The sequence below is a fragment of the Mastacembelus armatus genome, chromosome 6, assembly GCF_900324485.2.
Source record: "Mastacembelus armatus chromosome 6, fMasArm1.2, whole genome shotgun sequence".
NCBI classification, from domain to species: domain Eukaryota; kingdom Metazoa; phylum Chordata; class Actinopteri; order Synbranchiformes; family Mastacembelidae; genus Mastacembelus; species Mastacembelus armatus.
In genome coordinates, this window is record NC_046638.1 from 720,167 (window position 1) to 744,732 (window position 24,566).

The 24,566-nt window shown below is 46.9% G+C and overlaps 2 protein-coding genes across 4 annotated transcripts; both read left to right on the plus strand.

Moving 5' to 3' along the window:
- Positions 1-2,443: 2,443 nt before the first annotated feature.
- Positions 2,444-5,591, plus strand: irx5b (iroquois homeobox 5b). Of its 2 annotated transcripts, none has more exons than XM_026310913.1 (3): positions 2,444-2,868; positions 3,887-4,292; positions 4,895-5,591. In XM_026310913.1, exons 1-3 carry the CDS (start codon positions 2,638-2,640, stop codon positions 5,542-5,544), a joined length of 1,287 nt encoding a protein of 428 aa, XP_026166698.1. In that variant the 5' UTR covers positions 2,444-2,637; the 3' UTR covers positions 5,545-5,591. The 2 variants fall into 2 exon arrangements, with proteins under 2 accessions (XP_026166698.1, XP_026166699.1); XM_026310914.1 differs by having other exon boundaries at positions 4,898-5,591.
- Positions 5,592-12,670: 7,079 nt separating this feature from the next.
- rbl2 (retinoblastoma-like 2 (p130)) lies at positions 12,671-24,285 on the plus strand. 2 transcript variants are annotated; one of them, XM_026310892.2, is made up of 22 exons: positions 12,671-13,011; positions 13,790-13,920; positions 14,255-14,455; positions 14,631-14,695; positions 15,362-15,490; positions 16,636-16,796; positions 17,088-17,152; positions 17,359-17,530; positions 17,614-17,777; positions 17,895-18,007; positions 18,090-18,193; positions 18,347-18,484; positions 18,811-18,975; positions 19,200-19,308; positions 19,447-19,707; positions 19,785-19,984; positions 20,471-20,647; positions 20,730-20,801; positions 21,403-21,493; positions 21,818-22,056; positions 22,731-22,904; positions 23,045-24,285. In XM_026310892.2, the coding sequence occupies exons 1-22, from the start codon at positions 12,874-12,876 to the stop codon at positions 23,210-23,212; spliced, it is 3,237 nt and encodes a 1,078-aa protein (XP_026166677.1). In that variant the 5' UTR covers positions 12,671-12,873; the 3' UTR covers positions 23,213-24,285. The 2 variants fall into 2 exon arrangements, with proteins under 2 accessions (XP_026166677.1, XP_026166676.1); XM_026310891.1 differs by having other exon boundaries at positions 12,874-13,011; positions 21,815-22,056.
- The last annotated feature ends 281 nt before the right edge of the window (positions 24,286-24,566 follow it).

Genomic DNA, 24,566 nt, shown 5'->3' on the forward strand with positions numbered 1-24,566 from the left:
AGGAGAATCAGAGGTGTGCGTTAATGCAAGATGCTTAAAAAAGCGTGAAAATGCCATCGCTAATCTGCTCGGCCCATCTGTGGAGGAGCAGCTTCAGATCGGATCGCTCGCTCCATTTCACCCCATCAGTGCACTCAGGCTCATGATGAGCTTAGAGGCTCCTCCTGGAGAATGTTTTCACATTACTCAGCTTTCATTACTGCCAATCAATATTCCTTTGGCATCGCACGTTACAGGCCTAAACTCAATCCAGACCTTCATGAGCTTCAATCTCACTCAGATCTGCTCATCTTGATGTCACCAAATAACTGAGCATCAGCCTCTTCAACAAAGATGAGGCCAATGTGCATGTTTTGAATTATTCTTCATTTAGTCCATTAAAAGGAGACAAATCTGCAGCTATTTAATAATAACAGTCATTTTTCAAGGATAGACGTTAAATGAAATCTGAATTGTACCAAATTAAACTTCAGTCTGAACACGAGACGTTTTGAGTCACAGCTGCTGGGTGAGGAGCAGGTGCGGTAAACAGGAAGTTAGTTTGTCAGAGATGCAGCCGTCGCACAAACATCATGGAAGCATCACACATCACGTTCCACAGAGGAAACAGAGGCTGCAGAACTTCATTCAGAATCCTGCTGTTTTTAGGTTTCCTTCAGTGTCAGAGGGATCCAGGGACAGTTGTCTGTGCACCCATGGGTTCACCTCAAACAGCAGCTGGTCACTGTCAGTTCTGCAGCTTTAATCAGACACTTTGACTAGTGGAAACTAAAATAGAAGAAAACAGGGCTCATGTTGTAGAAACAAGCTGTGGAAATATTATACTTCTGTTTCCATCCCAGTGCATTATGGGAGCTGTAGTTTGAAACTCAGAGCATGATTCTTCTCAAAAAGAATAACAGTAGTAAAGTCTATGAATATTACAGCATCAGCCCTCTGTCCTAAGACACTGTGGTGATTCTGGTTTTTATCTACTCAAACTGACCAACCCATGAAAACACTAACTGGAACAGGACAATCAGTAATTTAGGATCCTCTGCATTTAATCAATGAGCCCATGACGCTGCTCCTACCTGGAAATGTGGAGACCCTGAAACAACCAGACCCAGACTGTGTTCCTGCAGAGCAGACGCAGCACGAGGACTGATCTCTCTTCTGCTGAGAGGAAGGTCTTCGATCAGTCGCCTTTCTGCTAATTATAGGACTCGCTAATCAGATTAGAGCCAGGCTGTGGGCTTGAACACACACTGACCTGACCTGAGAGGGGCCACGGAAACACACCGCAGGACACCTGACACTACAGCTTCACTACGGCCACTCACACCTGAATCATCTGCTCACAGTCACTTTCAAAACAGCTGAGTCAAAGAAAAGAAAACTTCTTCTCTTGCTTTCATGTTAAACTCAATATTTTTTTGTTGGTCACAGATCATTGTTACAAAGACGACACCTTCACCTGCAAACAAACGCAGGCCCCGGGGCCTAAAGGACGAGGGGCCCCTGGACTGGAGCGTCTGCATTAAACGACTGTTAACATTTGTTGGAAAGTCAATCAGACAAATACAGAGACAGAAGAAATAGAAGAGATGCAAAACAAGTGCAAAGGGATGCAAAACCAGAATCAGGTCTGAGGACATGCAAAACAACCTCAGAGACAAACACAAGGAAAACAGAGCACACACACACACACACACACGCACACACACACACAAATAACACAAAGTGCGAAGAAAACTAAATGACAAATGACCAAGAAGAGACACAACATGAAGAGAAGCAACCTGAGCTCAAGGCTGATGCAAAACAAGGTCAAACATCACAACAACACACAAACTCACAACAAGGCAGAGAAAGACAAGTAACACACACACACACACACACACACACACACACACAGAGAAACCACAAGACACAAAGCAGCTACAGAGACAGAGACCTTAAACAGAAACCTTAAACCACAAGACGTAAATAAATAAAAACAGGTGCACAAGGACCAGAGTCTGTTTCAGTCTGTGCAGGACGATATAACCTACAACCCTCAGTGGTCGTTTTATTAGGGACAGCTGCAGTAACGGAGCTGATTCATCCTGAACTGGATCAGCCCTAGACCCACAGTCTGTTGTTGTTCTGGGCTCTGCTGCAGTTTTACTAGGCGATGGCATCAATCCGAACTTATTGATACATATTTATGGATCAGTGACTGAGCACAGACTAAAGCTGGAGGCTCCACCGGACTGAGCAGCGTGTCTGCATGTCATCCAGTCAGGAGCAGCCTCCTCCTCCTCCTCCTCCTCCTCCTCCTCCTGTTGGCCTTCAGCGCTGTCAAACCGCCTGAAGCTGCAAGTCAGTGGAGTAGAGCGCGAGGCGCGGACGCAGAGGGTTGTGTTTGTGGGAGGTGGAGCTGACAGTCCTCCCTCCCTCCCTCCCTCCCTCCGTCGGCGGCTTCAGCAGCGGCGGGAGCGGAAAACTTGCAGCAGAGACACACACACTGAACCCAGCAGCCACCTGCGATGCTCCGGGATGCTGCTCCGTTTTTAAGCCTCCTCTTCCTCCTCCTGCTGTCTCGGGGAAACGCGCGCTGCCGCGCTCCGATGTGAGTTCGCCCGTGCGTAATAGTCCGGCTCGGTGCGCGCCGTCATGGCTTATCCTCAGGGTTTCCTCTTCCAGCCGTCCGTGTCTCTGGCTCTGCACTCCTGCCCGTCTTTCAGCTCCGGGGTCATCCTAGGACCGAGGACGGAGGAGCTCGGCCGCTCCTCTTCGGGCTCCGCCTTCGCTCCGTACTCGGGATCAGGGACCTCTCCCGGATTCAACTCGCACCTTCCGTACGGCGGAGAGCCCCGGGCCGCCGCCACCCTCAACTCGTTCGTGGTGAGTGTCCGCACCGAGACCGAGCTGAAGTCTCGGGTCCTGGTGGGTACTGGTTTGCAGTTAGTGAAGAAGGAAGTGTCACCGGCGCCAAACACCGTTTAGAAGTTGAGTGTGAAAAGGCGCGTAGAGTCCGGTCTCAAGTCCCAGTCACCGCGGGACCTGAACAGGTTTTACCTGGAAGGTTTTAGAACAGAAAAGTTTAGAAAAGAAATCACTTCATAGTTTTCACCACAAAATGTGTTGGTCATTTTGTCTTCAAATAAAATTCAGTGTTAGAATATTGGTAATTATTAATCATGATAATAATTAATAATGACAATTAATTATAATGATAAATAATAATGATAATAAATAATAATGATGATGATAAATAATAATGATAATAAATAATAATGATGATGATAAATAATAATGGATTTTGCGGAACGTTAATATAAAGAAAATCTTTTCAAAAAGCAGTTTTTAATTTTTTCCACAAAATCATTTGTCAGAAAAATGATTCTGGATTTTTTGTTGTTCCTTCATCTTTAATCTGTGATTTTTTGATAATGTGTCTGGGAATAAATGTAATTTATGGAGGAAGATTCACTAAAATTGATGCAATTTTATTTTGGAGAGAAATGAAAATATTTATTGAAAAATGATATTTAATGAAAAAAGAGTCGACTGCAGAATCTGATCCTGAATCTCTGGACCAGCTGACCCTGTTTGTGTAAAAACATGAGGCAGATGTTGAAGTGTTAGAAAAATGGGATTTAAAGGAGCTTTGACTGTGGATTTGTTTGGGATTCAAATGGCCTCGTTTTGGCTGCACTGTGCTGTGTGCAAATTAAATTTTGTTTGTGTGTTTTCTTAATTCAGCCTTTATTTAACCGTGTTCAGATTAGCAATCTGCTCGTCAGAGGAGAGCTGCCAGGAAAACGGCTTCAGCTCAGAGGCTGAAAACAGACCTGAGGCCGTGCAGAGAGAACCTCACACGGAAACACTGCTGACTCTTTTATTCTTGGTCGTGTTTCAGAGTCCCAGCTTCGACCCATCCTCAGGCATCTCCGGCTCCTTGGACTACCACCCGTTCGGGGCCCTGGGGCCCTATCCGTACGGAGACCCCACCTACAGGAAAAACGCCACGCGGGACGCCACGGCCACGCTGAAGGCCTGGCTGAACGAGCACCGTAAGAACCCGTACCCCACCAAGGGGGAGAAGATCATGCTGGCCATCATCACCAAGATGACCCTGACTCAGGTGTCCACCTGGTTCGCCAACGCCCGCCGGAGGCTGAAGAAGGAGAACAAGATGACCTGGACCCCCAGGAACCGGAGCGAGGACGAGGAGGAGGAGGACAACATTGACCTGGAGCGAAACGACGAGGACGAGGAGACGACGAAGACGAACAACGACGAGCCGGAGACGAAGAGCGAGGCCGGTGAGTGACGAGGGCGAACCGCTCTCAGAACACACTTTTCCACACAATCATCAAACATCAGAGTCAGTCCGACGTAAAAAACCAAACTCCTCTACAGGCAGCGATTAGTCGATCGATCAGCAGAAAATAAACCAATTATTCAGCAGATCAACATGAAACAGTGTTTTAACACAAAGTGAGCTCCTGAACACACTGAGGCCAGAAACCTGATTGGTGTGAAGTCGCAGCAGCACAGGACGAACTCCGATCCTTCACGTGGGTACCAGTACTGCACCGCGAGAAAGTACCAGAGAGTAAAAGTACCCAGAGAAAATCTGATTCTGTTAGTGCTGCAGTTTGTTTCACATGTTTCTTTGATAAACGAGGGTCCTGTTGGACTGTACTGTAACACTGTGCTGATCTGGGGTCAGGACCACCTGAGTTCTGTGTCTGGCTTCAGATTTCTGCTGTTGAAGCGGGAAACTACTGATTCTTCTGGTTTGTTTTATAAAATGTGATTCGTGGTTTCTGATTGGTTATTGCAGCTCTGGTGCTCCTCAGTTTTATTGTGTTGTTAAAACCTGATAAATAACCAGCATGTTTGTGCCCCCCCCCCCGACCAGCAGCCGGCCGGCCCCTCTCGCTGGCAGACTCCTGTGGGACGACATACAGAGAGGACAGTGGCACCGACCCCGACCGAGGCTTCACAGATCCGGACTTTAAAGACTTGGGGGACAGGAGGCTGCCTCACATTCTGGGCCCCACCTCCACGGGGGCCGAACTACAAAACACCGCACCGGGCACGCTCAGAGTTTCAGACCTAGAGCGCACGTTGAGCCCACTGTCTAAGGAGCACAGAGACTCCTGTGGCACCATCCAGGGGCCAAACCCGCCCCCTAAACCCAAACTGTGGTCCCTGGCTGAGATCGCTACCTCCACGGACAAAAGTAAAGGATGTAATGACTCTCCAGGGGTGGGGCCGCAGCAGGCCCCGGCCCACCCGACATCCGCGCCCCGGACCCCGTTCCCCCACAGCACCGCCCTGTCCCGGCACCTCTACTACACCTCCCCCTTCCTCCCCGGATACTCCAGCTACGGCCCCTTGGGGCCCCTGCACGGCAGCCCCAGCTCACACTTGGCCTCCGCGACACATTTAAACGGATTACACCAGACGATGCTGCAGCGGGCCGAGGCCATGGCCAGAGACTGCAAGCTCCGCAGCCAGAGCCAGCTGGACCTGCACGAACTGAAGAAAGGCACGACGAACGTGTAGAGCAGAGGAAACGCTCCACACGTTTATTTATCGGCACCGAACAGTTGGTGGGATTGTCCTCTGGAACGTCGGGATTTCAAAGAAAACTATGAAACAGAGACAAAAGGCCGCACGCAGGCCTCAGGCTTTGATTTAGAAACACAAATATTCACTTTTAGACTGCGGTTTTCTATGTTGATGAGATTTAATCTTTGTAGTGCATTTCTGCACAGAACATGAAGTATCATTAAAAGCTAGTTTTATTAATACTGAACTGATGACCTGCCGTTCTTCTATGGAAACACCTTCAGGTGAATTACATTAGAAAACTCTTCCAGACAAAGGTGAAGAGGAGGAACAGGAAGTTATTCCAGAAAAAAAATCATCTCTAGATATTATATTATATTATATGTTATATACTGAATTCAGTTCTCTCAAAATTGGATGAAGCTGACGGGGAAGCAGAGATTAAATCTGTGCTCGTCAGTTCATTCTCACCTGGTGAACTGAGGATCTGGCCTGTGAGACAGTCTACTCAAAACTAGCCCCAGTTCTCAGAGTCCTAACTCTGAAATCTGAACACAGACATGAGACATGTTAATGTGGTTCAGTGTGAACCTGAGGATCTCATCATCTCTGGTGTCCCTGCACAATAAACCTTTATAAATCCAGTTAGTAAACAGAGGCTGCAGAACTTCACTGAGAATCCTGCTGTTTTTAAGTTTCCTTCAGTGTCACAGGGAAACAGGGACCCAGGTTGTCTGTGCACCCATGGGTTCACTGCAAACAGCAGCTGGTCACTGTCAGTTCTGCTGCTTTAATGAGACACTGAATAAATCCAACCATGATATCACAGCAGCTCGATGAGTTTTCAGATTAGCTGGTTAATTTTTTCTATATCTCAGATTAGCAGAAACATTTCCAACTTCCTCCATTTTCACACAAAAATCAAAATTCACTGTAGCAGCTTAAACGACAGGAGGAGCAGGCGGTTCACAGAAAAACAGCAGCTCATCGTGGCTGGAGTTCTCACTGAACAACCACAGGATTAAAATCACTGAGCAGGTGATGCTCAACTCCGCAGACCTGCAGCCCACATCCTGAACATCAGGTAAAGAAAGCAGCAGATTTTTAGATCTCGCTCAGCAGGAACCGTCACTCCTCACGGCTCGGTTCTTTCACCGCACGTCAACCTGACGACTTCATGTTCGTCTCAAACTCAAGTTTTTGGACGTTTGCAAACATTCGTTCCAAGACACATTTTAACTGTTTCAGCCTTTTCATCCAGAGGTGGAAAACGTGTCTAGATCCTTCACCCGAAGGGCAGCACAGCCCCCATTTATCCAGTATAACCAGTATCTACTAACTGGTTTCTGACAGTAATGCAGACCTCAGAGGTGGAGGATGCAGTCGAAGCAGACGATGGGTGATAATCAAGTAAAACACAAATACTGCATATAAAAATAAACCTGTTACTACATTAATATGAACATTTCATGATAAATAGGGAGACAGACTAATAGAAACATGGTTTAGATATTTTTATTTCTATTTACTGATTAAAATAATCAGTAATAAAATTAATTCCCAGGCACAGCCCTAATTGTTTCAGTTTTTCAGCCAAAATATGGCCTGCAGTACTCTTACTTTAAGGTAGTATTTTTACTTTGTGTGTATTCGTGCTCTGATCACCTGACTACTTTAATTATTGGCTTCTTTGCACATTTTGCTTTTAATAGTGATAAGATCATAAAGTGCATGTGTCAAGGAAAAAGACAATTTTGTCAGAAAAAACATTTTTCAACTGGTTTTAGAAAATTTTCTCTTTTTATCTGAAAGATTGAAAAATGTCCAAATATAAAATCTAAAGGTTTAATTTCACATCCAATTCTTAGAGCATTTCCATTTCCAAGGGTCTTTTATGTGCTTTAATTATAGTTTTACTGCTGATACTCTTATATCTACTGCAGTATTTTTCCATTATTATTTCTATGATTATTAAATGTGTGGACAGTTTATGCAGCTGCAGCTGAAGCTTTTGTCTTATAACGAACCAGCCTGAGCTGAATCACTTCACACAGACGATTTTCAGCCTAAATCAACAAGCAAAACAAAAGAAATGAAAAATGAATGTTTTTAAAAATCTAAACTTTTGCATGTTAGATTTCTGTGGATGTTTAAAACACACACGTAATCACCACACACACACACACACACACACACACAAAAACAGAGATGCTTTTATTCTCAATGGCAGGAAAGTCCCACCAGGGCTGAAGCAGCCGGTCAGCTCGTCTGCACCATAAAATATTGATTAACATGGGGAAAAAGAAAATCTTTGTGTGTGTGTGTGTGTGTGTGTGTGTGGGTGTGGTGAATAATTCATAGGTAACACTGCCAGTGATTGGAAGAAACAGGAAGTATTGATCAACTTAAACAAACCTCAGCTGTGCAGGACCCTCACAGGCTGCGTTCACTAAACTCCACTGTCTGCAATGAAATATGCAGAAATAATATCTATTCACCGTGACAGACGCCAGATTATACACTCTCAGATTATAAACACACTCATCTCCCAGCAGAATGAAGGTCTCAGCTTCAGTCATCACAAACTGACTCTGCTGCTCCTGCAAACTGAGCAAATCTGAGAAACGTACAAACAGATGCTTTAACTTTGTATCTCTGACTTTAAAGCTGCTCCCCCTCATGTCTCTAGAGGGTCTGATGACACAAACTAACTCCCGCCATAAGCCCCTCCTTCCTGGAGGCCATCGCCCATCCCGTCCTGTTTCCTGAAGCTACGACGTGAACTACAGATGCCTGGTTGGGACAAAGTGCCCAGTCCAAAGCTAGCGTTAGCTGACTGAGGAGTAAATGTATCAGGCCAGTAGACGCTCTGGTTCCTGCTAATGTGACCCAAAACACTAACGTTACCCAAAGCTCCAGTTCTTCCCAAATCCACATCAGATCCATTCAGTCCAAAGGTCCAATCAGGACCATGCTAGGTGGCTAATGCTACCAATCCAACAGGTTAGCTTTAGATGCTAACACATCCAGAAGGAAGAAGGCCCCATGTGGATCCACTGTGAGTCCTTTGGCTGCTTTGAACTCTCTCCATGTGAAAAAGCCAAAGCCATGTTAACCCTGGTTGTTGGTCTTTCTTTGTCCCACTCTCTCTGTGCTAAAGAACGCCGCCTCTTGGCTCTGGCAGCCACTGGTTCCCACTTTGAGCTGCAGAGACTCCTCCATGGCTGCTGTTGGAAACCACTACTGGCTTCTTCTGACCTTGGCCAGGTGGCAGGGGGGGCTCATTGATGGAGCGGACTTTGCCAACACAGGGTAGAGGAGCTGGAATAACAACAGAAGGGCTGTAGGTAGCAGAGAGTCCTGGGGGGCACAAACTGCACTAAAAACCACTTGAACCAAGCAGCGCCCCCTGGTGTAACACTGACCCGTAGTGTTTTATTTCAGGAGAAACAGTGTCTCAACATGTCATGCAGCAACAAACATCACCTCCCAGAAATTCTCCATCTTCACCCAAATGGCTCCATGTTGCCCCCAACCCCCACCACCAGAACCACCTGCACATCCTGTAAGCCTCCTGCCTCCAGCCGTGTGTTTACACCCAGGTAACTGCTGTCAGACAGTGTCGAGCATGTTAGCGAGGCAGCGAGCGGCCCAGCCGTGGGCCGTCTGACCCCTGGGACTGGCAGATGTCTGGTTGTGATGCCACTCAACCCTCCTGCCACGCAGCTCCTCCACCCTCCACCAGCTCCAACAGCTGGGCTCTCTAATGTGCTGTCCCTCAAAGTACACCACTGTCCCCAGTGAGCCCCACAGTGCAGCCACTGGGACTAAACCAGTCAGCTCTGTCTCCCTGTTCCCACTGTTTAACACCCTGCCAGAAACTGAAGCCTCAGTGTGTGTTCGTTCTCATTAAACACCCAGGCCCATATTTTTCACAACAGGAGGAGGTTTCACATCTTGTCCTGCTGCTTTTTCCACAAACAAACAAGTTTATTCCCAAAGTTACTGGAAAAACCTCATCATTTGTCTTTATTTGTCCTTTTCACTTTCTAAAGCAGCCACAACTGAAAATAATTCATGTCCACGTTAATCCTCAGCAGATTAATGGATTAATTGACTGATAATCCTTTTATTATTTCCCTGTAAAACACGTCTGAGCGTGGATGTAAATCTATTCCTGGGAAAATTAAAAACACTAGAGAAATTCACACACAACGACTCTACTCTAGTGATCCTGACCTCTGTCTGTCCTAAACTCTACACACCTGCGTTGTTGTTTTTGTTTGCTGGGCGTCGTCAGGCAGCCTCCACGTCGACATGAAGCTTGTGGTTCACAGAGAGAATCAGTTTCAATTCTCCACTGACGTTGTCCCTGGTGGTCTGCACCACAGAGGGAACCGAGACACATAGTTCAGATTCTGTCCCTGTTAAATAAACAGCATAAAGCAAAGGAAATAACAGCCTGACTAAAACCAAAAGTGTAACTCAGCTCAAAATACTTCTTCATTTTCTTAAAGCTTAAAAACACGTCTGTTTTTTTATTTTCAGGCTGTTTAGCTCTAAAGTAGATATAGATGTTTTCACTGCACAAGTTTGAATCCAAGTTTCTGCAGGTGGAAAGAAACAAAATAAAGATTCAAACACAGAACAGGGTGATGAAAACATGATGTACTGCACAGTAATACACAAGGTACTACAGCAAGGTACTACAGTATGAAACACCCCCTGGTTCATGCACAGCTCTGCACACAGGTGTCTTTGCTTTGCTTGGAGCGCCACCTGCTGCTGCACAGGTGCCATGAAACGTGTGACACTGGCACCACCTGCCAGACTGCAGCTACACACAACAACAACCTGAGTGAAGATCAGTGGACTGACATCAGCTCCGTTTCATTCATGTGAATTGTAAGATTAAAGCATCAAATATCCAAACACGTCGTCTGAAGATTTTCTGACTCACGTCCCTGTAACAGGAGTCTGAGGAACAACAGTCGCCGGATGGTATTTGTGTCGACTCCAACAGCTTTGACTGATGGACGGACACTTGCAAAGAAAAACCAGAAGAGAGAAATAAAGTGTGCATGAGCTGAACCTGCAGAGCGTCAGACTGGAGGTGTAAATAAAGCCGGGCCAGAGCTTCCTCCTGCAGCCCGCCGGACATTTGGCTGGAGCTGTGAGGCAGATGGTGCCGCTCGTTGGCAGTCGTACCTCCAGTGACCCTCACTGGTGAGTATCACACAGCAGGAAGCTGCTCCATGTGTTTTACTGGGTGGGGTCCTGTTAGCCTAGCCACCGCTAACCAGCTCCCAGAACTACAGCGACCCACTGCAGGATCCAGCTGGTAGAACTTTAAAGCTGCTGCAACCGTTTTTAAAATTATTTTATAGTTTTAGTCCAACATTGGCAGAGTGTGGACAAGTTCATCTTTGGAAAAATAATTGAGAACTAAACTGAACTGGTTCGTCCATAAAGCTGCCGCTCAAGTACTGTACTTCAGTACAGGTGTAACGTATTTCTACTTTGAGTATTTCCATTTTGTGCTACTTCATCCTTGGCCCTCACTACACCTCCACACAGCAGACGGACCGGCCTCACGCTCCACCTGGCTCAGTCCAAGGCATGCTGGGACGTCCAGACACACTCAGACTAACATTCCTTTGAAGCTCCAGCTGTCCACTCAGCTGGGAGCAAACACCCCCTGCAGGACCGGACCCTTCAACCTGAACCCTGCAGGAAGCGCTCGGACCAGGATCAGTGTGTGAGCACCAGGACAGGGAGGCTTCACCAGCGTTGGTGCTTGTTTACACAATTTCCACAGTTAATACAACAAACAGGTGATTATCGAAGATCAATGAGCAGTTAAACTGTTCCAATTTATCACAATAATCAAGCCAGTCTCAGACTAATCCTGGACAGACAGAACCATGACACCCAGGACCATCACAATCCTGATTTGGGCTGCATATGGAAACCTGGAAGACTAGTCCAGATGTTAGTAACCAGACAGATCTAAAGACTGTCGACTCTACAGGACTTCCCTTATGAGCGTCTCTGGAGGCCTGACAATGGTCCAGAGGTTAGATGGTTAGAAAGCAAACTGCTCTCCCTGTAGGCCCTCAGACTGAGACAAGCAGAGTCCTGGTGGACCCAGTGTTTGCTGGAGGCCAAGTTCTGCAGTCTTGAGAAGCCCAGACTCCGGATGTGGTTTAGCTACCACCTTCAATGCTCTGTTCGCACTTTATCCGGCACCGAACCACCGTGTTTGTGCCACCGAGGCAGAGAAGCCGGTTCGGACTGTGGTCGCGCTGCTTCAGCGGACTCGGCCAACACCTGAGCACTTGCTGCTCAGAATTTAAAAGGCCACGCCCACTCCGCACGGCTGCTGCTTGATGATTGGCTCAGTGTTCTTCATAGGTCGTTCCCTTAAGTTGGTTTTCTGGCCCAGACTGGGTTTCTTTCATCCTGTGGATCAGACTTTAAGGCCTGTCAATGATCCACCAGTTAAAGTCCCTGTAAACTCCCAGTATAACCAGTAAAACACAGTCTTCCCTTATAGCCAACATGATGAAATGATTTCATCCTTATTAATAATATTCCACTCATTGTTTGATTCATAACTAAGTCAAAAGCTACAGCACAAACAGCTCCACATCTGTCTCAGCCAGATGTTGGATCTAGTCTCCTCAGTCCGGACTAAAAACCGCGTTATTTCCTCAAAGTGCAGTTTTTACAAAGACACAGAACCAGGGGGGTCGAGCAGGGTCTGTTTGCCATTACAGCAGCTGTGCGCACTCCCGTCAGCTTTAACAGGCTGTGCGCGCTCCCGCGGCCCGTAACCTTTTTCCGGCAGGGAGTCACTTTTCGCCACAACACCGGCTCCAAACTGGGCCGCAGGCGGCGGAGGGGGCGGGCCCTGTCACAGGTTAAAACCCGGTTTGTCAGACGGAGTCCCCGTTAAAGTCCGGGACGACCTGACTGAAAACAAAAACAACCGGAAGTAGTAGTATTTGGCCTGACGCTACGCCCGGTTAGTGGGCGGGGCTACTGTACGCTGTCGTTGGTATTCTCTACGCAAAATACGCGCAGACGTAATCTGCGCTGCATCGCCCGGTTTCCCCGCTACGTCACAGCGACTACGCAGAATCGTACCTGTCAGTCAAAGGACATTTAAATGGCCACACTGTACAGAACCGTGTGTTACCGGACCGTACTTACACTGTAACGGGAACATTTCGGTAAATAACTGCGTCAGCACCGTCTGCTGATATTCCCGGTGCTGCTCTCCGTCCTCCGAACCCGCCCAGTTCGTCCAGAAAGGCAGAAATGAGCGACGAAGACGACTTTTTGCAGAAAGCCCGAATCGGGTTCGACGATCTGTGTCGGGCTCTGAACATGGACGAGGACGCGGGCGGCGAAGCCTGGAAGACCTACGAGAAGATGAGCCGGAATTTTACCCTGGAGGTAAAAAGCTGCTACAGTTTTGTGCCGGTAACGTCACAGCTAACGGCGTTAATCTGAGTTTGCTAACGACAGTCACTTTTTACCGGTTTGGTCAAATATAACGGGGCAGAAACAAGAATCGGAAACGGAGTCACGAAGGACACCCGAGACCGTTTAAATGTGAAAGTTAGCGCTAAACTAACGGAGTAAAGGGCCACAATGTAAGACAGTATGATACTGACAGTATGATAATGTTGATATATGGACAGGAACGGTAATCAATAAATCACATGGTCAAATGATAATCGATAAATAACATGGCCATAAACGGTAATCGATAAATAACATGGTCATTACTACGTCATTACTACTTCAATACTACATAATTATTACGTCATTACTACTTCATTACTACGTCATTACTACTTCAATACTACATAATTATTACGTCATTACTACTTCATTACTACGTCATTACTACATCATTACTACATCATTACTACATCATTACTACATCATTACTACGTCATTACTACGTCATTACTACTTCATTACTACTTCCATACACCCTAAAATCTAATGTCACCTCAGGCAGCAGCAATTAGTCGATTGATCGTTTGGCCAGTTGACAAAAATGATTTTTATAGTCAGCCATTATTGTTTGGGGCATTTTTAAGGAAGGATGTGAATCTTCCCACAGATCTAATTTAGCATTTTACAGACAAAATGAATTTGTAAATAATTGTTATTTAGTATTTATGTTTAGCCAGTCGGTCAATGAGCTCACCTCCTCTCTCAGGGCAGCGAGCTGCACTGGCTGGCCTGTTCTCTCTACGTGGCCTGCAGGTCGTCCGTGCCCACGGTGGGAAAAGGAACCGTCGAGGGGAACTACGTGTCTCTGACCAGAATCCTCCGCTGTGCAGAAATGAGGTAGGTCCGCGGCAGATCACCTGCAGGTCTGTCTGCCCCACCTCAGATCCTTCAACAGTATTTATACAGGACACAACACAACAGAATACACTTGTGCAATTGTACTAGTTTTAGGTTTAAATGTAGTATTTAAACTCATGTTTAGGCAAAAGGAACAGGTTAGATCTGAATACTTAGCTACTACACTGCTACTTAAAAATCCATCAAACATTTTTTCCTTCAGCAGATAAAATAAAACTACAGTTCTTACACAGACGGCAAATGTCAACAGACCAACCAACTGGTCAGTTCCAGGTGAACAGTGTCCGTCCCTTCTGTTCTCCCCCACTTGCAGCCTGATCGAGTTTTTCAGTAAGATGAAGAAGTGGCAGGACATGGTGAACCTGTCGCAGGACTTCCGTCAGAGCACCGAGAAGCTGGAGAGGAACTTCACCGTGACGGCGGTCATCTTCAAGAAGTACGTTCCCATCTTTAAAGCCATCTTCAAAGCCCCGTCAGAGGAACCGCCCCGAGTGCATCGCAGCCGCAAGCAAAGGTGGGCCATCGTGACCTTTGACCCCAAATATGCAGGCAGTGTTTTTATTTTAGCATAAGAACAAGAATGACTACAAAATGGACAAAAATAAAATATAAAAATATACATTTTCTTAATTAATGACACATCAATACATGAAAATGTTTCCTCACTAGAATCACTCTGTGTTTTCCAGGCGCCATCCGTGCACCGTGACCGAGGTCTTCAACTTCTGCTGGGTTTTGTTTGTCCACGCTAAAGGTAGAGATTTCCGGTTTCTTCTTCTGTCCCTTCAGATCCAAGTATGTGCTCCCTCAGCTGTGCTGCAGCAGAACCTGTTTCAGAGGCTTCAGTAGGAACAGAGAGAGAAAACCCAGCTGTCAAACGAACCCACTGACACTGTGCATTAACAAACACACATTAATCAGAAAACTACAGGAAAAACACGGTGAGTTTTGTCTTTGGGTGCATCACAATGTTTATGCTCTCAGGGTCTCAGGGTTTAGTTTGAGACATGGGCCCTGACAATGTCCCACTTTGCTCCTCGCACATTTTATCATCACAGAGCTTCGTGTGCACTGCTCTGTGCCAGATGTTGGAGGACTATTGGAGGGTTCTCTAAACATCCACAGAACAGCAGGAGGTCTTGTTCGACTGCTGTCTGGGTTTGTCAGGCTTGAGTATAATTTCTGTCCCAGATGTTTATGTCTGTGACTTGCATGTCATTTTAATATCACTGAGGTGTCTTTCACCTCCTTCTTTCCTGCTCCTCTCTGCAGACTCCTCCTTTCTTAACCCTCATACTCCGGTCTGGACCTGCTTGTGCAGATTTGGCAGTAACAGTACCGTGGTCTGCTGTGCCAACGTAGCCTGCAGGCACAAGCACTCCCTCATGTGGTATCATGCTTTTCTGTCTTGCTTTTTCAGGGAACTTCCCCATGATCAGCGATGACCTGGTGAACTCCTATCATCTGCTGCTGTGTGCTCTCGACCTCGTCTTCACCAACGCCCTGCTGTGCAACACCAGGAAGGACCTGCTCAATCCAGCCTTCAAAGGTACGACAGTCCACAGCCCAGCACGGCTGCAGCCTCCTGCACCTCAGGAATTCTCTGGAACATTTCACATGAATATGGTTTTATCAACAACCCACACTCACACGTGAAGTCAAGACATGTTTTAGAAATGTTGAAATCTCTCTTTTCTGAAAGTATTCAGACCCGCCCCCCCCCCCAGCTCTGCACACCTGGATCTGGGCAGTTGATTCCATTCTTCCTGCAGATCCTCTGTCAGACCCAGCTGCCCCAAAGCTCAAAGTATTTTGTCCACATTGTTAAGAACCGTGACATTGGTTAGTTATAAAATGAATCCAGCACAGGCGTAGAGGAAACCTGCTTATCAGGCGTGTACGGCACTAAATCAAACCATACAAAATAAATCACGAGTTTTTCTCTTTTTGCTGAACAAAGTCCCAGCAGCCGGCTCCAGAAACCCTCCAGCACAGTGTTTATCAGCTCTGCTCTGTTTTCCTGTTGACACCTCACACTTCCTCTGCCCTCGCTGCTGCCTCCCTGTCTGAACTGGCTATTTATTGTAGTGGGGGACTCTTCCTCTCCTCAGGAAGCTGCTCTGCCAAAAAGCTGCCAGAGTGACACCACTTTAGACCGTGCAGGTGCAAAACAACCATTTTGTTTCTCTGCATGTTGGTCTGAAAATCCTAAAGTGAAACAGGAAATTGAATTGTCCTGATCTCCTCTGGGAAAACACATGTTGCAGGAAAAATCTACAGACATGGACGGATTACTGACCCTGACCCAGAGTCTCTAACATCTCTCAGTGGAAACTCAAATCAAGTACAACTATGAAACAAAACAATCATCAAAACCAGGAACCTTCATGCTGTGAGGCGACAGTGCTAACCACTAATCCACCGTGCCGCCCATCAGAACAACAACTAAGACTATAAATAAACACAGAACACAACAAGTAGATAAATAACAAGAATCAAAAACACAGATCACAGACACAAATCGGCTCCAAGCAGATGCAGCTTCTCATCAAACTCAGATACTTTCCACAAACAGTCGCATGTTTCTGACTTGTCACATTGTTTCAGGGCTGAATGTACGTCCAGTCACCAGGTTACTGGTTGTTCTGGTTACCAGTGTCCCCTGTGTGTGTGTGTGTGTGTGCTGTCCTCCAGGTCTACCAGAGGACTTCAGCAGTAAAGACTTCAGACCGTCCTCAGGCCCCTACTGCTTCATAGAGCAGCTGTGTGAGCTGCATGGTGGGGTGGTGCTGGAGGCCAAAGGAGTCAAGGAACATTTCTGGAAACCGTTCATCAAGAAACTCTTCCACAAACGGGTCAGACGGTTTTTCCAGAGCGCACCATCTGTTTTAATTTCCTTTCCTCAGTCACAGACTTCATTTCATTTCAGTACGTTGTGACTTTAAGGGAAGCAGCTGCTGATTCTGTTTGTTGAAACTGACATAAAATAAAAGAGACATAAAATAAAGGAGATTCAGTGCTGGATGTGTTTTGCGGTGCCTGATTCTCCTACATGCCGTGGTTTTGAACCTGTACCACCACAGTGAGGAAACTGCTCTGGGCTGGTGCTGTTTGTGGTTTAACTTCCTCTCGTTCTTCTCCCACAGATTCTCAGAGGAAAAGAGGAGAGTCTCACCGGCTTTTTGGACCCCATGAACTTCGGGGACAGTTCGTGAGTGTCATCCAGGGCCGCAGTACTTTAAAAATGTCCTGAACTGTGTATCGGATCATATGCATGTAGTGTGTGAGGGAGACAATGAGCTGGGTGAAATATTTGCCTGGGTTTGATTCTCAGCAACATGTTTTCTGTCCAGAGAGAAACTGTATTTGTTTGTTTTACTGGGACCCACATGTTTCTCTCGTGTCCTGTGTTCTCAGTCTGGGCCTCGGTCGGGCGTATGAGGAACATGTCCTGGCCACCGGCGGTCTGGATGAGAGGATCTTCACCGGTGAGGGGGCCAACGAGGACATCGGTACTCCAGGACCCTGTTTGTGTGAGGGGGTGGAGAACCAGGACGGCACCACCTACAGGCTTCGCACTAACCTCTCTGTAAGGCAGCACGCCGCTTTCCTGCTTTAAAGCTTGATGCTGAAACAGCCTTTTGATTCTTTTGCCGGCTGTCTGGTCCACAGGGCTCGGCCCTGAGGGTTTCCACTCCTCTGACAGGGAGGAAGTACGTTCAGGAGAACAGCCTGGTGTCTCCCGTGTCGTCCGCCATGAAGAGCGTCGGGCGTCTCCACACGTTGCTATCGGGAACCAAACAGGGGCCGAGCCTGAAACTGACAGAGACTCTCAGGTGTGTTTGACTTCATCGCACTTCTCTTCTGTACTTTTACTGTAGTATTAATAGAGTACTCTTTGTTTTTGTGTTAGTACTTCCTAGATACATGTGCATTATCTTCTGTTGTCTCAGGGCCTGCGCCAGAGACCCCAGTGATGTCATCAGTAAGCGCCTGAAGGACATGTTTGATCTCTTCTCTGAACATTATGAGAGCAGCGGTGCAGACGGCAGGGGGATGGGGAAAGGTACCTGCACACACAAGCTCCGACATCAGTATCTGGTAGATCCCACTGTAGATCCAACTACTTGTTTACGTTGTTCTTGCAGACATGGCGGTGAAGTACTTCCACCTGGCGGAGGCGCTCTACTACAGGATCCTGGAGTCCATCATAGAGAGGGAGAAGATGATACTGGGAGACGCCGACCTGTCTGTGAGTGTAAAACGCAACTTACATGAGACTTAACAAGGTGAAACAAACCAACCAGGTGCAACTTGGTGCAAACGTGACTTTCTGCCTGGTTGTTTTCATCGTGGCATAACGAACACATGGCAGAGTGGAAGTGTGTGTTTGTGTGTGTTGCAGTGTATCCTGGAGCAGGACATCTTCCATCGCTCGCTGTTGGCCTGCTGTCTGGAGATCGTCATCTTCTCCTACAGGCCTCCAGGAGATTTCCCCAACGTGATCGGCATCTTCCAGCTTCCTGCTTATCACTTCTACAAGGTGACGTTCTCTGTCCACCTGCTATAAAAAACATGTTAGTGAGTTTGTTTTCTGTCCAACTCAGGAAGGGTTACTGAACACATGGAGGTATGTGACAGGGTTTGGGGTTTGCTCCAAAGCCATGAAGAGAGTATTTTCTGATTTCCAGATTCTGAGCTGGAAATAGTTTTCAGTGCATTTCAGTGTAGCTGAACAGGAATGACAACGTTCAGTAAAAACTGAAACAGCAGTGAGAAAAACAGAAGCACAAACATGTTGAAGAGCAGCGTCCATCAACTGATGTGCCCTCATCCTGGATCTGGGTGTGTGTTTGCGTGTGTGCGCAGGTGATCGAGGTGCTGGTGCGGTCTGAGCAGGGTCTGTTTCGGGAGGTGGTGAAACACCTGAACCAGGTGGAGGAGCAGGTTCTGGAAAGTCTGGCCTGGACCAGCGACTCCCCGCTGTGGGAGAGTCTCCGTGGGGCCAAAGACCACGTCCCAGCCTGCCAGGAGGTCTGGATACACAAATACAGACACACAAACAGGACAACACATATTCACAATATGATCTTCTTTAAATATAATTATTATTATTGACGTAGTTTTTATGAAATGAAAATTAATTCAGCTGAAACTTCATTGTTGCTGAGGCAGATTAGCCCAGTTGACACAGACAGGTGGGGAGTTCAGGGAGTTGTGTTCATCACGTGTGTTTAGTCTCAGTGTGTGTGTTTCAGGTGATGCCTCCTCAGTATCTGGAGCAAAACGATGAAAGTAGCACAGGCAGCGTTCCCGTCACACCCATCAACCGCGGGCCTGACCTCAGCGCCAGCAGCTGTGTCAAAGGTGAGTTTCGGAGGTTTTATTTCCTGTCTGTCTGTGCCTCTCTGATCTGCAGTAACTTTTTACTTTGAGGATCTTAAAAAGAACAAGTCTATTAAAATGTGTGTGACTATAAAACAATCTGGCCCCTCCTTCCTCCAGGTGTGTCCCCCTCCCCCACCACCTTACTGGACCGTTACAGCTCCCCGCCCACCGGCCTCGGGCGCCGCCGTCTGTTTGTTGACCCGGCGGACGGTGACACCGGAGTCACCTCCTCCAGCTCCTCCAGTACCACCAGTGCGACCCCGGCCAGCATGACCAAGACCGGCCAGGCCAGCATCACCATCCCAGCCGGGCAGACCATGGTCAACATGGCAACCACTACTCTCACCGTTGGGCAGACGGTGGCCATACCTGTGCAAGGTGAGGGCCTGAAACGCTGAGCAATAACACGAGAACGATGACTGATCATTATAAATAATAAACTTTGACCTCTGCAGGCATAACCAATGAGAACGGAGGAATCACCTTCTTCCCTCTCCCGGTGAGCATCACGGGACAGGGTGGAGCCACGTTGCAGCCGCTGTCTGCACAGGCTCTGACTGGCACCTTCACCATCCAATCAGCTGCCCCCAAACCAGTGGCCAAACCAGCCAGCAGTCCACTGAGGAAAGGCTCACTGTCTCTGTTCTTCAGGAAGGTAAACCCTCAAAGGATTACATTTCAGTCCAGGTAGCACAACCAACCAGGCCAGCAGGTTGTCTGAAATGGGAGAGATAAGAGCAGAGTCCAAAAACACAAATATAATCCAGACTGAGAAAGGGTTCAGGGACACAGGCAGAGTCCTAACCAGGTAAGAAAGTCCAAACACTGGCTGGAGGACGGAGGATGTGTGAAAGAGACATAGGACTCCTAGTGGCTGCATGAAGAAATCGAAGAAACGGGCCACAAAAAACTGAGCTGCAACTATTGAGTCCACTCTTCTTTCTTTCAGGTGTAAATGGAAACTGTGCCAACACACATAAGAATTAAATTGACAAGAAATAAATGAGTTAATCTCCCCTTTAATAAATGAACATTGTAGATATGCCTGGTTTGAGTAAGTCTACAGCAGCTACTGGTGCAGATAAACCCACAATCTGCTGCAGGCATAAGCCTGTCCAACGCTTGGACTTTCCCCCCACAGGTGTACCACATGGCCAGCGTGCGTCTCCGAGATCTTTGTGCCAAACTGGACATCTCGTCGGAGCTGAGGAGGAAGATCTGGACGTGTTTTGAATATTCTCTGGTCCACTGCACTGAGCTGATGATGGACCGACACCTGGACCAGCTCCTCATGTGTGCTGTTTATGTCATGGCAAAGGTCTGAGTCTGCAGCTGTATGAACACCGCCCTCTGCTGTGTTTGTCTTTCTGTGACGTCACTGTGTGTGTTGTTTTTGTCAGGTGACCAAAGAGGAGAGGTCCTTTCAGAACATTATGAAGTGTTACCGCACTCAGCCTCAGGCCAGCAGCCACGTAAGGAACTGAATCAGCTCTTCTAATGTCAGGTTTTTCAGTGTCATGGTAAATGGCTGCATGTGAATAACTCCTTCATCACTACTCACCACTCATTCACTGACAGGAGCAACCATGTACCATGCTGGTTATCGGGAGTCATTCACATGTGGAGAGCTGGGATCAAACCACCAACCTTCTGGTTTCTTCCCATCAGACTGTTGGGGCTTCTTTTAGAGAATATACAGTTTTTACCTCTAACTTCCAGTAACACCAGATATTCTGTCCAGGAAACAGAGGAAACAGACATGTATTTACATTAGGTGGGCTAATCAGGGAAGTAGAGACAGGTGTGGGCGTCAAGTCTGGATGATGAAGGAATGGGAGGCAGGTTTGTAGGGCAGAGATGGGTGTTGACACCCTTCATTTGAGAGACTGTAGGTTTCTGTATAGACAATCCACAGATGCTCTGGGCTCCACCATGAGAAGCAGGAACATAAAGACGCACAGCACTGGAGGCGTGAGGACACAGAAGCAGGAATTAGTTTCCAGCACACTGAAAGGACAGAATATTTCTGAGCTTTGGGAAAAGTAGCTTTCATTCCATGTGTTTGTGTTTCAGGTCTACAGGAGTGTGTTGGTTTCTGGATGGGGGAGACGTTCTTCATCTGGCATCAAACAAAACTCAACTACTGAGCCCAGCCAGGATCCAGGTAAGAAAACTGCAACACACCTGGTCTGAGTTGCAGTTACTTTTTCAGTTGTGACATACAAATGAGGTGAAAAAGTTCAGGAAACAGCAGAGAGAATGTGCCTCAGGAGACAGACACAGTCAGAGACCAGCTGGTGAACATAGTGGAGCATTTAGCACCTAAAGAGCCAGAGATTTCCCTCAGGAGGTGGTGGAGACCAAACCCAGAGCTCAAACTGAGGGAATACTGGGCTGAGACTCAGCAGTTGGACTCAGACACAGTTTTCCTGTCACAATAGATGAATTGCTGATTGTTTGTTCTTAACTGGTGTCTTCCTTCCAGCAGGTGGAGACACTAGTCCAGTTCCAATTCGCTGCAGCAGCACCCTGCCAACCCCCCAGCCTGGCAGTGCCCCCTCTACACCCACCGCCACCTCCAACAAGAACTCCTCCTCCTCATCTTCCTCCACTCTGGGTGGTGGTGAAGAGGAGCGAGGAGACCTGATCCACTTCTACAACAACATTTACATCAAACAGATGAGGGACTTCGCTCTGAAATACTCACCTAACTCTCCCTCTGCAGGGGTACGTGAGGTCCACAGTCACACCTACAGTCAGATCAGGGTCTGGGGATAGAAAGCCACTGAAAGTTGTTCTAGGTGTTTTTCCCAGTTCCCCACTAAAACCCATTTCACAATCTCTTATTATCAAGATAAACACTTAAGACATGGGCCTTAAAGCTACTCTGCCTCATTTCTGTTCAGCTGCTCAAGTGTTGAAGCTCCAGTTCCTCCTAAATATAAACTCAGATCCATTCAGTCCAAAGGTCCAGTCAGGACCATGCTAGGTGGCTAATGCTACCAAACCAACAGGTTAGCTTTAGATGCTAACACATCCAGAAGGAAGAAGGCCCCATGTGGATCCAGTATGAGTCCTTTGGCTGCTTTGAACTCTCTCCATGTGAAAAAGCCAAAGCCATGTTAACCCTGGTTGTTGGTCTTTCTTTGTCCCACTCTCTCTGTGCTAAAGAACGCCGCCTCTTGGCTCTGGCAGCCACTGGTTCCCACTTTGAGCTGCAGAGACTCCTGCATGCAGCATCACCATGTAATCAGTGCAGAGAGAATCATGTTGCCTGATAATCAGTTTGGTTGGTGCTACACCTTCAGCAGACACTCGTGGAAATGAAGCCTCACGTGGTTCTTTAAGAAATAATGAAAAACTAAAACAATTAAAAACGTTCATTTTGCATGTGTGTGTAGGTGGAGTCCCCCCACCTCTGCCCATACCCCACCCTGAGGACCGGGTCTCCTCGGAGGATGCTTCTGTCCAGCAAACACTCCATTTACATGTCACCTCACAAGAGCAGCTCCGCCCCCACGCCAACGACCCCCCGAGACAAGATTTTTTACTACATCTGCAGCAGCCCCCCCAACGTGAGACTCACACTGTGCTCAGGAAGCTTTTGTACACATTATGTTGTAGATTGCTTCTGAAATGGACACCACTCTAATCTCATTAGCACTGTGAATGTGACAGCTCTTACATTTCTGTTCTGTGACCTTTGACCCCTCAGCGTCTCCAGGAGATCAACAGCATGATCCGGACCGGAGAGACTCCCACCAGGAAGCGCAGCATGCCTCTGGAGGATGAAACGTCCCCCAAGAGGGTTTGTCCCGACAACCACTCGGCCCTGCTCCGCCGCCTGCAGGACGTGGCCAACGACCGCAGCTCCTCCCACTGAGAGAGCGCACGCACGCACACGCGCACGCACACACGCACGCACACACGCACACACACACACACACACACACACACACACACACACACACACACACACACACACACACACACAGAGGGAGTAACATCAGCATACTGCACCAGCACACGTCACACCTTCGCTGTCCCATCATGTGTGTAGAGTTTAGTCATTCTAACGTTCATGTTACCTTAACAATCGAATTTACAGCAGCGGTGTCAAATACCTGATAAACTTTATTAACGTGGTTTTATTCACCAGTGGAAATTATAGAGAAGTTCAAAGTTCAAATGAAAAATTGGCAGGCAGAGATCTATGTAATAACATGACATTATATAGAGATAAATGTAGAAAGTGTGAATCTGCTCTGTAAAGGTTAAAATAATCCAAATCAACTGTTTAATATCCAACATTCAATGATAATGTAGTTTAATTCTATAAAGTTTGTCCTGGAAATGCGTTAAGACGCGTTAAAATCCACTGATGTGACGTTTTTACGCTGAACTGTCGATGTTTTGTTGTTTTGAGTAAAGCTCAGTGACGGTGCTGATCAGTTAAACATTTCACATTTCATTCCATCCATTTAATCTCACACAGAAACGTCTTTCGTTATTCTACAAGTTTCTGAAACTAAATGTCTTCATTCTGCTCTTGTTGCTTTGTTTTTGTGTTTTTAAACTTAATTTACACTTATGTCCTGATATGTTCCAATAGTGAAACATGATCTTATTTACCTGTTAGTTTCCAGGTTTATATTTTATTTCATTTGAAAATCCATGTTTTTCATCCTGACCCTCGTAACTTGTCATGAAACATGATCAAGGCTCAAGATGAATCATGGCCTTTGTAATATTTAGCTGTGCTTCTGATCATCACACTCGACGTTTTGTCTCTGTCGTCCTGCCGTCATGGAGTCAGTGTAAATATCTGTAAAAAAGAGGAAATCCTATTTTATGGAGGTTGGTGTAAGTTAAGTGCCTTTATTTTTTACTCCAAACAAACTATTACTCAGTTTTCTTGATTGTAACACACTGAAGTAATAAAGTGTGTAAACTGGCCTGGGTGAGTCTGTGTCTGGGTGTTTTTGGGGGATAATTGTGAAAGAACATCAGGAAGATATGTTCCTGTTTGTTCCACGTTCTTGTTTGCCACAAAGACGGAACTGACCAAAATAACGACAACATGTCTGTGGGTCCATCGTCTTATTACTGTCTGTGTGTGTGTGTTGCATTAATCTTTAAAACTTTATTTGCATGCAGAGAGACTGGGTTAGTCCAGCTGGGGTCATGTCGTAAACACTGGGTTTTATGGAAACAGCCATCAAACACTGACGGGGCCG

Bases quoted from the DNA above. Each gene is read 5' to 3' on its own strand.
- rbl2 (XM_026310891.1), top strand. From the start codon at position 12,874: ATGAGCGACGAAGACGACTTTTTGCAGAAAGCCCGAATCGGGTTCGAC. The intron at 13,921-14,254 runs GTAGGTCCGCGG...CCCCACTTGCAG, and splicing joins CTCCGCTGTGCAGAAATGAG to CCTGATCGAGTTTTTCAGTA. The intron at 22,905-23,044 runs GTGAGACTCACA...TTGACCCCTCAG, and splicing joins TCTGCAGCAGCCCCCCCAAC to CGTCTCCAGGAGATCAACAG.
- irx5b (XM_026310913.1), top strand. From the start codon at position 2,638: ATGGCTTATCCTCAGGGTTTCCTCTTCCAGCCGTCCGTGTCTCTGGCT. The intron at 2,869-3,886 runs GTGAGTGTCCGC...GTCGTGTTTCAG, and splicing joins CCACCCTCAACTCGTTCGTG to AGTCCCAGCTTCGACCCATC. The intron at 4,293-4,894 runs GTGAGTGACGAG...CCCCCCGACCAG, and splicing joins GGAGACGAAGAGCGAGGCCG to CAGCCGGCCGGCCCCTCTCG.